At 52.9% G+C, this 14,714-nt stretch overlaps 2 protein-coding genes across 2 annotated transcripts in view; one reads left to right on the top strand and one right to left on the bottom strand.

Annotated features, from left to right (window-relative positions):
- antxr1d (ANTXR cell adhesion molecule 1d) overlaps window positions 1-1,700 on the top strand; it is a gene marked incomplete at its 5' end in the record, with an annotated part of 18,513 nt that extends 16,813 nt beyond the window's left edge. The window contains 2 exon segments of the mRNA XM_060073805.1: window positions 358-408; window positions 410-1,700. Coding sequence (XP_059929788.1) covers window positions 358-408; window positions 410-811 — 453 coding nt within the window.
- A 666-nt stretch (window positions 1,701-2,366) lies between these two features.
- On the bottom strand, window positions 2,367-14,449 carry rrp12 (ribosomal RNA processing 12 homolog). The gene is made up of 33 exons (XM_060074087.1): window positions 14,086-14,449; window positions 13,329-13,552; window positions 13,026-13,109; window positions 12,802-12,878; window positions 12,583-12,688; window positions 12,344-12,460; window positions 12,015-12,153; window positions 11,756-11,883; window positions 11,357-11,455; window positions 11,185-11,276; window positions 10,737-10,848; window positions 10,404-10,504; window positions 10,132-10,246; window positions 9,772-9,914; window positions 9,538-9,659; window positions 9,381-9,445; window positions 9,051-9,213; window positions 7,888-8,107; window positions 7,671-7,764; window positions 7,282-7,440; window positions 6,841-6,921; window positions 6,614-6,719; window positions 6,374-6,481; window positions 6,090-6,247; window positions 5,887-5,978; window positions 5,352-5,507; window positions 4,926-5,104; window positions 4,720-4,833; window positions 3,908-3,957; window positions 3,718-3,796; window positions 3,412-3,479; window positions 3,205-3,287; window positions 2,367-3,091 (listed from the first exon to the last, which is right to left on the bottom strand). The coding sequence occupies exons 1-33, from the start codon at window positions 14,222-14,224 to the stop codon at window positions 2,983-2,985; spliced, it is 3,882 nt and encodes a 1,293-aa protein (XP_059930070.1). The 5' UTR covers window positions 14,225-14,449; the 3' UTR covers window positions 2,367-2,982.
- Between the last annotated feature and the right edge of the window lie 265 nt (window positions 14,450-14,714).

The following is a 14,714-nucleotide window of genomic DNA, read 5'->3' as shown; positions in this document are numbered from 1 at the left end:
AGTATAATTCACATGACTACTTCAGTTAATGCAGCAATGAGTATTACCTAACAATCAACATGGTCAAGTAATAATGTACTAATGGTGTTCATGCCTAAGGTATTAATTTATACATTATTTAATAGGGTTAGGTTTAACCCTAGCACACCAACCCTAGCCTTGATCACTACGCTAATGCTATATAATAATGCTTATGGCTACAATACCCGATGTTAGTTAATGCTGTAAAGGGTTATCGGATAGTTTGATACACCTGTGTGTATTGAAGATGTCTCTCTCCCTCCCTCTCTCTCTCTCTCTCTCCCCATCTCTCCCTCCCTCTCTCTCTCTCTCTCTCTCTCTCTCTCTCTCTCTCAGGGCCGCTGCATTCGCTTCCACCGGGTGCAAGGGGAGGAGTCTATCCCGGTCCGGAACCTCCCCCCCTCACCAGGCGCTGCTCCGGCTCCTCCCCCCCCCCCAGGCCCCTCCCCCTCCTCTCCACGCCCACTCCCCCCCCCCTCCCCCTCCTGAGCAGCAGCCCCTGGTCTCGTCGTCGGTGCCCCGCGCCAAACCGCCCACCAGGGGCCCGCGCACCACGCCCCCCCCCCAGGGCCACGCCCCCCCCCAGGGCCACGCCCCCCTCCAGGGCCCCCCCGCCCATGATGCCGGCTGCCCCCGGCCCCCCCCCCCGCCCGCCTGCCCCCGGGGGCCCCGGGCCCGCCCCCTTCGCGACCCCCACCCAGACTCTGATTCTGTAATGCGTGGGGGGGGCAGAGAGAGGGAGGGTATTATGCACACGGAGCTTTGTCCCCGCGCTCGTATGCGCTCATAAACACCCCACCCTCAGCGGAGTCTCCCGCTCGGAGAGAGAGAGAGAGAGAGAGGCGTTCTCTGGGGGAGACGGGGGCTCTCGTTGAGGAGCTCATAGTAGAACTGCAACCTGTAGAAATATTAAAATACCAAAAAAAAAGACAGGTTGTTTATACGAGGTTTCATAGTCGCTGACTAATGCGGCCAATCGATGGTTACATGTCATACACACATATACAGAAGTGACGGAGGAGGGCATTAAGAGGTGGAAGTGCATGTTTGATAGCAGTGTCTGCTATCAGTTAGGAGTTGATGCCGTTGGAATGTAATTTTGGTTTTAGAAAAGTATTTGTTTGTGAGGGATGATACAGCTGGGGCTGTAAGAGTAAGTAGCAAATGTAAATCAATCTTTAAGGTTTTTGATAAGCCTTTACAGGGGGTGTACAGCATGAGTACATCGACCACTTAATCAAAAAGCAAAGAGAATCAACCACTCAAACTAGGAAAATGTGTTTTTCAAACAGCTTTGTTCAAAGAAACTATTTGTTTTTGTTTTTTTTGTAAGTGAATATAAATGCATCTTGTAACTGCAGGGCAGTTGTACCTATTTATTTCTATACAGGCCCTTGTATGCACCTGCTCTAGTCAATGGGGGTTGTATAAAGTTCTGAGGTCCAATAGGTAAGACAGGAGGATTCTATCATTCCATCACTTTACGGCCGTCTGTCTCCTAAAGTGAGATACTGCATACTAGCTCTCCTTAATTGCATTTACTAATGACTGAAATGATGACGCATCGTTTCTGTATTAACACGCATTTTTGTCTTTAATTAAAAATGTATTTTATATTGCGAAAGTGATTATTTCAAGTAGACTGCAAAACCAATAAAATCTTGAAATATATGGATTCAGTCAAGGAATATGCAAGAAATTTTGTGTTTTCAGACTCTCAGTTTGGAGTATGTCCAACTTGGCCAAAAGCCTGAATGGAAAGAAATGAATCAACCCAAAAAATCAGACTGACTAATCACGCTAATAACACTTAAATTGATTCCTCAAGAAGGTTAAAATAGTGTTTTATGGAAGGTTATTCAGAAAGAAGCATTTGAGATCAATCTATTAATGACTAGAAATGAAAAACTGGTTGTTCAGGTCCAACTCAATGATTCTGGTCCATCTCTTATTCAGCATTCCTTGATTCTACTGAACCAACTCTGGTCGCTGATGACTCACAGGCTCTTTGGTTTTACTTTCCAGGATTTCTAACGGGGATAGTTCTTCTAAAATGTAATAATTCTGAATCCGATTGCCTACTTTGAAATAACTTATGGTACCAAAACCTCATTATAGCATGTTTTTGACAGTAGTTCATCGATGACTTTAACTCTAATATTTTGCCAATGTCAGAGTTCATTGCTAAATTAAATTATTAGGATTATATAAAACCAGTCAATTCTAAATTTAAGGATTACTTGCTGACAAAGACTTTGTAACGTTTAGTTATCCATGACCAAGTAGCTGGTATTTACTGCAATGGCAATATGTTTTGCAAAACCCCGAAAAAGATAGGCTTAGTATTTGATTTTAAACAGGGTGTATAATTCAGATGTTGGGAAAATATTGAACAGAGCAACAAAAATGTTATACATTTTCCCAGTACAAATGCAGAACTGTTTTAGATAGCTTACCCTGTAGCGCACACTCAAACACGGTTCAACTATTGGTCTACAGCACCATCTAGAGGTCGCATCGGGCACTGACATGAAGGCATATCTCCACACTTATCCATTTACTGTGCAGAGGGATGCATAAATAACACTAATGATGAACAGATGCCGAGATGCCTTCTCTAGCTATCAGAAATGATAACACATCTATTAGCAGCTTGTTATGACAAGCCAGATTTTCAATATCACCATTTTCTATCCATAATGTCGATTCTTATAAATTCAAAAAAAAATCCTTTTCGGATCGACGTTACCCAACCATAGTCCTGCATGTAGACAACATGTCCAACAGTCCATTGGTAGAACTGAAGACAACGTAACTTTAAACCACCAATACCTGCTGTAAACATGACAGCATAAAACACATCCATTGAGAGGCCGCTCGTTCGGTGTGCGTGTGTCCGCGTGCGTCGGTGTAAATTCCTCACACACGATGCATAAAAAGTCCATAAGCTTCTTCTGGGTTTCAGGTTCTCTTCTTGTTGATGTTCCTCTTCATCTTCTTCCCAGACTGCGCCCCCTTCTGGACACCCCGCACCATGCCCTTGAACTGGCCTTGCAACTTGGCCTTTTTCCTATTCCACACAAGGAGAAGACACGGGTGAGTTACCTCACGGGTGAGTTACCTCACTGGGGAGTCACTCAACGGCTGCGTCAGGGAAAGGCTGTAATCTAATCGGCTCCGTACCTGCGGTTGAGCGTGGCTTTCCTCAGTGGGATGTAGGCATAGGGGTCCACCTTCCCGGTCTTCTTCACATCCCCCTTCCCCTTCTAAATAAAAACAAGGCCAAACGACAAAAGGGTCAGGGGTCGCCTTGTCCAAAAGGGGACAATGCAGTGCTTTGTCCCAGTCCCACTGGGCGGGGCTGTGGTGTGGCTGTGGTGTGTGTCTCACCTTGGACTTGTATTCCGCTCCTGAGTCTCTGCCGCCCCCTAGTGGTCTGTGGATGCCAGAACCTCCGGCTGAGAAGACAACGGTTAGCAGTTGAACACCCTGAGTATATTATTGATAAACCAGACTACTAATCTACCTAAATGTATCCCTGTTTTTGACCACATATTTAACACCAATGGGATCTTGAATGCGCAGTTTGCTTCTGAAAAGGCTAAACCGTTCGTGCATTCATATGTCAAATAATCTTGCTTCAATAACCTAATTTCTGAATGAATAAAGTCGTCCATTAATTAGATGAACTCGTACCTTTGTATTTGGACTTGGCGTCCGTCTCCATGTCCTCGTCGAGGTCGTCCTCGTCGTACTTCCTCTTCTGCGTCTTTTTCTGCGAGAAACAGAAGATACGGTCGTTAGCAGCGGTCACACGGGAAGCCCCCGCAAGGGCAGCAGGAAGTCAGCGCCGAACCCCCCGCTGGGGGGCGGGATGATCACTTACTGTCCTCACGCCCGCCTCCTCCAGGATGTCCTTCAGGTCGTCCTCTGCGTCTGTGGAGAGAGGGGACGGTCAGAAGATGAAGTGTGTGAAGGCCATGAAGGGTACGATGGTGGAGTGGCTAGTGGCTAGCGTAGCAGCTAGTGGATACCGTAGCAGCTAGTGGATAGCGTAGCAGCTAGTGGCTAGTCTAGCAGCTAGTGGATAGCGTAGCAGCTAGTGGCTAGTGTAGCAGCTAGTGGCTAGCGTAGCAGCTAGTGGATAGCGTAGCAGCAAGTGGATAGCGTAGCAGCTAGTGGATAACGTAGCAGCTAGTGGATAGCGTAGCAGCTAGTGGCTAGTGTAGCAGCTAGTGGCTAGTGTAGCAGCTAGTGGATAGCGTAGCAGCTAGTGGATAGCGTAGCAGCTAGTGGATAGCGTAGCAGCTAGTGGCTAGCGTAGCAGCTAGTGGCTAGCGTAGCAGCTAGTGGATAGCGTAGCAGCTAGTGGATAGCGTAGCAGCTAGTGGCTAGCGTAGCAGCTAGTGGATAGCGTAGCAGCTACTGGCTAGCGCAGCAGCTAGTGGCTAGCGTAGCAGCTAGTGGATGGCGGGGCCAGGTGAGGCGGGGCCAGGTGAGGCGGGGCCAGGTGAGGCGGGGCCAGGTGAGGCGGGGCCAGGTGAGGCGGGGCCAGGTGAGGCGGGGCCAGGTGTGGTCGAGGACTCATCAGCACTACCTTTAAACACTAGATTTCGCTTCATTTTGAACGCTTCATAAACCGCGCGCATCGGGCAGCGAAGTGGGAAGCTGCGCCCGATGCTTCCTCCCCACGCCTACCTTTCTTCACGTCATCCTCTTCGTCGTCGCCGTCCTTGATGATGAGCCGTCCGTCCGTGGTCAGCTTGAAGCCGTGCAGCTCCTTGGCCCGGCTCTTCTTCTTGGGGTTGGTCGCTGTGGAGAACAAGGGACAGAAGGTCTCAGCCGGACAGGTCGGTTTGGAGCCGACCGTGCGGCGGATGCTCTGGCGTGCGCGCGTCCTTTACCCAGAACCCTCTGGGACACGGTGGGGTCCAGGAAGTTGAGCGGCTCGTCCTCCTCGCCCTCCTTCAGCCACGCCCGGCCCTTCTGCGTCTGCTTGCCCGCCTTCTTCTGGCCCTTGCCGCCCTTCCCGCCTTCGTCGTCCGACATATCGCTGTCCGAGTCCGCCAGGATGTCCTCGATGCTGCGGGGACAGGACAGGTCAGGAGGGACATAAATGTATATACTATGGAATAAAAGTGAAATAATGAACGACCAATATGTCTAGGTACATAGCTCATGACACGAGTCATGTGAACGGAAAGATGAAATGTGTACACGGTGAGTGAATATAAACGGTAGTGCAGTACACGACGTGCCTGTAAGGTGGATCTAGGGAGAGATTCATGTCAGTAATGCAGCATAAGGGTGTGGATAAACGTGTGGTTTACTTCTGGGACTGGGGTTTGGGGGCGTCGGCCTCGCTGTCAGAGTCCTCGGGCTCCTCCTCCGCCTCCTTGCGTCTCTTGGTGCGGGCCTCCGACTTGCGGATGTTGATCAGGACCTTGTGATGCTCGACGGGCAGCATGCTCTTCACCAGCTCGAACCTGAGGCCAACACACAGCGCTCAGTCAAACCTCCGTGGACAGCGCTCAGTCAAACCTCAACACACAGCGTTCAGCCAAACCTCAACACACAGCGTTCAGCCAAACCTCAACACACAGCGTTCAGCCAAACCTCAACACACAGCGTTCAGCCAAACCTCCGTGGACAGCGTTCAGCCAAACCTCAGTGAGCGTTCAGTCAAACCTCTTTCGGTAACCATTAAACTCATCCCCTATGTTCCTTTTATTGAGAAGTAACAAGTAGACCATGAAAGTGTGTGTACAATGACTGAATATAAAACGACAAGTATTCGCCTGGCATTGTAATTTTCTGCTAAATAAATAGAAGTTAAGTGTATGTTTGTTATCGATGGACACTCACCCAAACTTCCTGGTGAGCTTGGTGAAGATGTTCTTCAGCTTGGTGCGGAAGTGCCTCTTCATGTCGTCCTTCAGGTTGCCGATGCCGTCCATCTGACCGGGGGGTAACAGAGGGAGTGTTGAACAGGGGGGACCCGGTACCGGGCACCAATAGAAACACGGAACCTGAGCGCGGGTCAGAGCGCGGGGACGGCTTCAACGTACGATGACCGAGACGTGGGACGCCAGGGTCTTGGGGTCCATGACGAAGAGGAGCACTTTGATGAAGCCCAGGGCGGCTTTGACGATCTCTCGGGTGCTGGAGGACAGCAGCAGGCACACGTTGTGCAGCAGCTCTTCCATGGTCGTCGTGGCGATGGAGTCTGGGCGCAAGGAAACGTACCGTGAGTCACAGAGCAACGTGAACGGCCAACGGTCTGTAAAGTTTACATTCACAGTTCTAATACTCAACGTCTATAGTTGATTATTAGCGCTGTAATATGGATTACCTTTGTACTCGAACACCAGGCGGGTCAAGGCCAGCACGGTGCAGGTGATCATGGTGACGGAGCCCAGGAGGCCGGCGTACACCAGAGCCAGGTACTGCTCCAGCGCGACTGGGGTTGAGAGGAATCAACACTTCAGGACGCCTTCAAACGACTGGACAAACCCTCATATCCCAGGCTGACCCCAAAAGGAGAAATCATTTCCTTGAACGTTATGTGAGTAATTACAGACATGCTTCTCACCCTTTGGACTGTCACAGAAGCGCACAAACGCCTTCCCGATCTCCACCAGCAGGGTGTAGGCGTTCTTACGAGCGCCCACGGACGTCTCCTTGGTGCAGATGATGACCTGACGGACAAACAGAGCCGGAGTAAGACCCCCTTCCAGCACCATGTGCGTGGGTGTGTGCGGTCGACCAGGCATCGTGTGCGGCAGTGTGTGCGGTCGACATCGGGTTGTCCGGCTGTACCTCTGGCAGCAGAACGATGATGAAGTCCCGGTGCTCGTCCTCCAGACGCTTCACGATGTGCAGCAGAACCTTGAGCCTCGGCTGGAAGACAAACAGAACAGCGAGACGAGAGTTAGACAGGAAACCAGCTTAACCACCTAACTTAACCAGCAAGTTAGGTGGTGAGGGGGTGCACTCTTTCACAGGTGGACCATTTATGCTTATTCTCATGCAGGCTGTTGATCTATACAAAGAGAGTAAATTAAGTTTCTGGATTATTTGATACTTTTGTGTAATATTCACGATAAAAAAATTAAATAAAAGGTTTTTATTTTTGGGACGGTGTAGTTAAGGCGGCAGGCCTGTGCAACTCAGGCGGGCGCCTAAGTCCTTCGGGGAAGCCTGACGTGCGTGTCCTGTGTGAGGACCTAGCTGGCGGTGACGGCGGCGTTGGGGTCGTACCCGTTTGGCGGGCGACGAGGCGTTCTTCAGGGTGTCCAGCAGCACTTGTTTGAGCGTCTCCATGTTGGCCGTGATGAAGGCCTGGCACTCGGGTCGATCGCCGCCACACAGCTCCTCCAGCACACGGTACGCCTTCTTCTGCATGCCTGCCTCCTTCGTCTGACACACACACACACACACACACACACACACACACACACACACACACACACACACACACACACACACACACACACACACACACACACACACACACACACACACACACACACACACACACACACACACACACACACTCTCTCTCTCTTAATGACATGAAATTCACTGGGAGTCACTTCACACTCTTATAACCGAGTAGGAAGTAAACTATAAAGATCCATCGTCCGTACCTCCAGGTAGGGCTTGATCAGCTCGTAGGTCTTGGTCATGGTGCCCTCGTCCACACAGGGCGCCATGGCAACCACTAGATCCATGACCGACAGCCTGGGCAGGGGGACAGGGAGAGATGGTGAGTCGTCTACGTGAGCTGCAGGCTACAACCACGTATCTTTATCAACACAAAACAAAACGCCATCACAGTAACGAGTGGCCTCAGCCTGGGCCTACCGGGTGAACTCGTTCTCCTTGTTGCCCAGTCTCTCCGTGGCCTTCTGCAGGAAGGTGCAGATCATGGCCAGGTCGGTGATGGTGAGGTACACCTTGATGGTGTCCAGGACGGCCATGCGGTAGTAGGTGGGCTCTCCGGCGGCGGGCTGCTGGCTGTACACGTTGAACAGGATGGGCAGGAAGTTCTTGGCGAAGCGACTCACCTCGGCCCGGTCCGCTTCTACAGGCAGAGGGGAGGACAGCACATGAGACCAGTATACCCTGAAGGAGACCAGTACACTCTGAAGGAGACCAGTATACCCTGAAGGAGACCAGTATACCCTGAAGGAGACCAGTACACTCTGAAGGAGACCAGTATACCCTGAAGGACACCAGTACACTCTGAAGGAGACCAGTATACCCTGAAGGAGACCAGTACACTCTGAAGGAGACCAGTACACCCTGAAGGAGACCAGTACACTCTGAAGGACACCAGTACACCCTGAAGGAGACCAGTTGAGAGTGGAACAACAGGACACCTGATCTGCTTCAGCGTCCCGTGGGAACCCACCCCTGCTCAGCCAGATGAGCCCCGGGCCCTTACCCCCCCCCTCCGCGGCGGGGCCCTTACCCCCCGCGGCGGGGCCCTTACCCCCCGCGGCGGGGCCCTTACCCCCCGCGGCGGGGCCCTTACCCCCCGCGGCGGGGCCCTTACCCCCCGCGGCGGGGCCCTTACCCCCCGCGGCGGGGCCCTTACCCCCCGCGGCGGGGCCCTTACCCCCCGCGGCGGGGCCCTTACCCCCCGCGGCGGGGCCCTTACCCCCCGCGGCGGGGCCCTTACCCCCCGCGGCGGGGCCCTTACCCCCCGCGGCGGGGCCCTTACCCCCCGCGGCGGGGCCCTTACCCCCCGCGGCGGGGCCCTTACCCCCCGCGGTGGGGCCCTTACCCCCCGCGGTGGGGCCCTTACCCCCGCGGTGGGGCCCTTACCCCCGCGGTGGTGCCCTTACCCCCGCGGTGGGGCCCTTACCCCCGCGGTGGGGCCCTTACCCCCGCGGTGGGGCCCTTACCCCCGCGGTGGGGCCCTTACCCCCGCGGTGGGGCCCTTACCCCCGCGGTGGGGCCCTTACCCCCGTGGTGCGGCCCTTACCCCCGCGGGGCCCTTACCCCCGCCGCGGGGCCCTTACCCGTGGAGCAGCTCTTGGTGATGGTGACTCTGAGCGCCTGGCAGATGGTGAGCCGCAGGTCGGGCCGCTCGTTGATGGCCGAGCCCAGCGCCCGGGCCAGGCTCTTGAAGGAGGTCTGGATGTCTGTGGCGCCCGTGCAGAAGCCAGGGAGCATAGTCCATATCTGGGAGGGGGGGGGGGGGGGGGGTCAGAGCACAGAGAGAGAGAGAGAGAGAGGGGGGGAGGTCAGAGCAGAGAGAGGGAGCGGGGGTCAGAGCACGCTGTCTCAACACCTCGCTCAACGCGTCGGCCCTGAGGGCCGCTCTCGTGGGGAGAGGCGCGCGTGGCTACCTGCATCTGTAGCGTGTTGTAGACTTTGGCCTCCAGCTTCTCTCCGGCCTGCAGCAGCTGCTCAGCTGCGGACACACACAACCCATGGGTGAGGCGACGGCCGGTGGGTAGATCAAACCCACCCGGGGCCCCCGCTCTTCGTCACGGCCGGGCTTACCTCTCTGGTGGAGCGTGGCGGCCAGCGGCAGGAAGTAGGAGCTGAAGAACGCCAGCTGGGTGTTCTTCGTGTGGTCTCGGAGGATCGGCACCAGCCAGCTCTGGGGGAAGTCCAGGTCGTCACTGAGGACCAGAACGCACGCAGCACGGTCAACCAACGGCCCTACGCTCACGCCCAGTAGGAACAACGCGGGGAGGGTGTGGTGGGACCCCCGCCGGGACCAAGGGGACGTACTTGTAGCCCGTGATGTTCAGCGGCACGGCGCACAGGACCACCTCGGGGCCCATGCTCTCCACCGCGCCCCCCACGGCCAGGTCCAGCTCCCCGGTGAAGGGGAAGTGGGGGGTGGGCCGCAGCGCCGCCAGGGACTGTAGGGACTGGGGGGGGGGGGGGGGCAGAACAGGAGTCAGTCTCCCACGCCACGCCTTCCACGCAGCTCGTCAGTCCACAAAGTGTTTCATTGGAGAGAAATGCTTAATAAATGCATCATGTTTTCAAACTCAATAAATAATGGTTTGAAAAATGGCGATTTCAACATTGATGGAATAGTGATTATGATTTCTTCAATAGTCGAGCGGTTGGTGTCCAGCGTACCTTCATCATGACGGGGTGCGCCCGCCTCCCCGCCACGCGGTAGAAGGAGCCGAGGGCCTGCAGGACGAACGGCCAGGAGGCGTGGTAGCGGTAGGACAGGCCCTCCTCCACGATGCTGCAGGAGGAGGAGGAGGAAGAGGAGGGGAGGAAGAGCAGGAGGAGGAAGAGGAGGACCGCGGGGGGAGAGCGGGTTAGTTGGCGTCATGATTCAGGACCGACCGCGACAGTGAGCAGCAGCATGAGGCTGAAGCGGTCGTAGCCCCGGAACTCACCGGAACATCCTGCAGACGTAGGAGGCGTTCCCGGAGGAGGCGCTGGCGGTCACCGTGCCGATCTCCTCCATGTGAGGACCCACACACTCCGTCAGGAGGGTCTGCGCACACACACACACCATTATTACAATTACAACAGCCATCAGTACATGGAGCAGCTAGAAGGTACAAAGTAGGATGAGCATAACACTGAGAACACAGATAACCTACATAGAATCAAGGCCTCAAAAACAAGGATTGATCTCAAGTCGGTTGATTTAATTTGTAAATTACTTGGAAACATTTCAGTTATTTTGACACACACACACACACACACACACACGGTTTGTTTACCTTGAGCGTGTTGGTTGCCGCGGACACCACGGGCGTGTGGGGGGACAGGAGGCAGGTCATGGCCGCTGTGAACAGGCGGGGGAGGTGCCCCGTGTTCAGAGAACTCTGCAGGCTGAGACAGAACAAAGACTCGTCAGTGAACGGTCATAACAACAGAACTACGTCTCAGTGTAAGCTAGTGATCGACCGATACTTTATTTTATTTTTCTTGCCCGGCATGATTTACAGACAGTTCAATAAATGTTCCTTTTTTAATTGACACTTGTAACATTTTATAACCATTGTCATTTTTATGATGTAAATTGAGGGAGCAAAAGCAGTACCGGCTCCAAATATCGGCTCAAGAATATCGGCAGCCCGTATCGGACGTCAGCTAAGGCTGATGAAAGGTAAAACCAATCCATAAGGGTCGATCCCCAGGGGACCATGAGGAGGGGATGTGCGTTACCCTGCCAGGTGGACGTGGGCCTTCTCCATGACAGCGAGCCAGGCCAGCAGCGGCTGCAGGTCGTTCTCGCTGGGCAGGTAGTCGTACAGGGCCTGGGGGGGGCATTCAAACACAGTTTAGACCCTCCCTCCTCCCCCCGTGGGTGGTGCGGTGCGGTGTTGCTGGGGCTCACCGTGATGATCTGGGCGTTGAGCTCCGCTGACATGGTGCTGGGGTTTGGCTTCCCGTTGAACAGCTTGTGGAAGGCCTGCATGGCGCTGGCCGTCACCAGCTAAACACACACACACCATTCGGTTTGACCAGACGCTTGTATCCAAAGAGGCTTACAGTGAATGAGGCTCCTTGAGCAGTGAGCTCCGCCCCTATCTGGAGTCAGACTCCGCCCCTATCTGGAGTCAGACTCCGCCCCTATCTGGAGTCAGACTCCGCCCCTATCTGGAGTCAGACTCCGCCCCTATCTGGAGTCAGACTCCGCCCCTATCTGGAGTCAGATAGGGTCATAATGAAGAAGCAGCTTCTGAATGAATCCATCTATGGAGGAAGCCGTCTACAGGTTTTAACGTGCTCTCACCACGTGTCCGAGCGTCATCACGCGCAGCAGCGTCTCACAGCAGGTCTTGACCGCCCCCTGGGGGAAGGAGGGCAGCAGCTCCTTCAGGACCCCCAGCACGTGCAGTGTGGTGGTGTCCTCCTTGCTGCCTGAGAAGAAAAAACACACGGCAAAGCATGAGGTGGTTGGTCCTTCTCAAGTCACGTAAACGAATAGCGAGAGAAGAAGAGTGTGCAGATTTGTACGACAAATGTGTGACTTTTTTGTTTCTTCTCCTTACCCCCAGCCTGTTCCATTTCTTTGATGCAGAACTTGGCCGTTGCCATGGCCGCGGGATGATGGGACGGGGCGTTGTCTTTAAACAGGAACTCGCTCCCTCTGAGGATGGAGCACACTCCGTGCTGCGCCGCCTTGCGGACCTGGAGGAGAGGAATCAAGGGCAGGGGAATGACGAGGGCGTCACGATTCCCCTCTCTCCCGGTCTTCAGTCTTTATATTGCATTAGGTGTAGTGAGCCTTGAGGTTGTAAACCTAGACGGGCAGAGATCGGTCTAACTGATTGAACAATACGAGTTGGGCTGAGCACTGCTGTGCGGCAGAGCGTCAGACCTTGGGCTTCTTGTGGACGGTGAAGCTGAGGAGGCCGTGGTACGTCTGCAGGGTGGAGGGGTAGTTCCACACGGACACGTCCTGCTTCTTCAACAGGGTGGCCAGGCACGACAGCACCTGCATCACAACGGGGACAACGTCGTCAGGGGCGTCCAGCTCAGGGGGCAGGAGGCGGGGCTACTGCAGAGTGAATACATCAACCCAACAGAGGCTCGGGCGGGAAGACGAGGGCAGCTCACCCAACGGAGGGCGGAGCCGGTCTCACAGCTGGCCTGCTGGGACATGACGTCCATCAGGGCCTTGGACGTGTCGGAATACTTGGAGACCAGCACTGGAGTAGGGACCCTGGGGACCCGATAACAACACACACACGTCAAACTCTGGGATTCTGTAATCCAGTGAAGCTCATTGGATATTCTGAGGACAGCGGTGGGAGCGAGGGTCGACCGAGGGCTGACCGTTTCATGACCAGGCAGAGGAGGTAGGCAACGGCGGCCAGGGACTCTGGGGCGTCCACAGCCTCCAGTGTGGTCATCTACAGGGCACAGGACCAGGGCAGGTTAGGGTGCTCAACACCCATCCAAAAAACGACTGGCTTCAATTCCCCCAAATAAATACAAATATGATTGAATATATTAGTGTTTTAGTCTCAACAGTCTTCAAGCCCGGAAGAAGTACTCACCAGTGCAGCAAAGTATTCGGTCTCCGTCTCTTTCCCTCCTTGAGAACGGATCACCTCAGTGACAGCAGCCAGCACAGCACAGATCTGTTGTACAAACCAGGCAGCACCAATGAAGGACTCACTGCACAACGTCAAACATCTACGCCTCTTCACGGCATCGGAATTTAAAGCAAAAACCTAGCAGGTATCCGACCTAAAACCTCGTTAACACCAGTTAGAACGTGTCAAAGTATCATAGCAAATGATAAGAGTGTGATTGTGTATGTAACAAAAACAAACTGATTATTCAAAATCCTTATTTACCTCTTTGTGAGGGGCGGAGTTGGACTCCCAGTACCGCTGGACCTTACTGAAGGTGAGGTTGGAGCAGTCAGACAGACCACTGAGGAAAGTGCCGGAGGTCTTCTCAGTGAAGGCCAGATCGTCGTCTTCCTCCATGCGGGCTCCTCTTCGGTCACTAACATCCAGGGGTCCGACTTGCAGGTCATTGTGGAGCTTAAGAGCGTCGACTGTGAGATCACTCTTTTCTGTGGGAAGACATACCGTTTAAATTAGATAATTATCCACACAGATAATGAAAAGGAGTTCCTGGGTACAGAAATTGGAGCATTAGATCTGCATTCCACACACAAACAATGATTTGTATTATTTGAATTATGGCCACAAATATTATACAGGACATAGATATAAGCAGATGTAGTAGTACAAGTAATGTAATACAAAAATACACACACACACACACACACAAACCATCAACTAATAATTCACCAATGAATGTGCAGACAAATACTACTCAACACATAACGTTAATGTCAATGCATGCATCGATAGCTACAACAATTAAGAAAAATGGACTAGCCTAGGATAAAAGATTGAACAATCTTACAACTTAATTTGACAACTTTGTATAGTTATTCAATGACTTGAACTACAGAAACATACATCGTCAGTACAAACACGGGTTGATCAGATCAATGTTCATTTTAGTTAGTTAATTTGCAGTGACTGCCTGGCCCACCGACCCACGTGTGATCAGGGAGGTAGAACAAGCACGGCTTACCACTCGGTCGGCTGAAAAAGCGACTTTTAGCGGCCTGTCGATAACGATTTGTTTCTGGATTCGAATCACTGCTGTGTCCTTTCTTCCATCGTTTCAGTTTGTTTGCGACCCCCGACTTGAGCTTTCCAGATTTTACCATTTTGGATGATAAAAAGTCACGCTCTCTCTGCTCTATTTTTACAGCGACTCCGTCGCTCTCCGAATACGTCACTATTATCTCACGTGTCTTCTGGTTTGTCGTCAAATCAACCGGTAGAGGGCGCTGTCCAGCAATAACTATTTGTTATGCGTTTACTAGACTGACTAGGGAGCATACATTAGCTGAACAATGTATAACTAACTACCCTGTCATAAATTACTTCCTCCTTATGTGTTTGGTAGCGCATTTGATCTGCAGACCTCTATCAAACGATGATCGCGCTACAGAATCACCCGATTGTACTACTTGCCCCATGTACATTGCAAGACAATGGGGAGCATATTTTGATACTGTATTATAACGTATTTATTGGAGATTTCAGGGGTTCAGTAGTAGGGTTGAGTTTACGTCTTAACCAAGTGGCTTTACTAAAACATATTTTCAACCTCACTTTGCACAGCAGCACTCGTTTTTTGCAGGAAATACATTT

Source organism: Gadus macrocephalus, chromosome 15, assembly GCF_031168955.1.
Source record: "Gadus macrocephalus chromosome 15, ASM3116895v1".
NCBI lineage: Eukaryota > Metazoa > Chordata > Actinopteri > Gadiformes > Gadidae > Gadus > Gadus macrocephalus.
This window is presented reverse-complemented; position numbering and strand designations above follow the sequence as displayed.

Coding starts and splice junctions, on each gene's coding strand:
- rrp12 (XM_060074087.1), bottom strand. CDS start 14,224: ATGGTAAAATCTGGAAAGCTCAAGTCGGGGGTCGCAAACAAACTGAAA. Junction 11,456..11,755: donor TGATGACGCTCGGACACGTG/GTGAGAGCACGT, acceptor GTGTGTGTTTAG/CTGGTGACGGCCAGCGCCAT. Junction 7,765..7,887: donor AAGGAGAACGAGTTCACCCG/GTAGGCCCAGGC, acceptor CCCCCTGCCCAG/GCTGTCGGTCATGGATCTAG.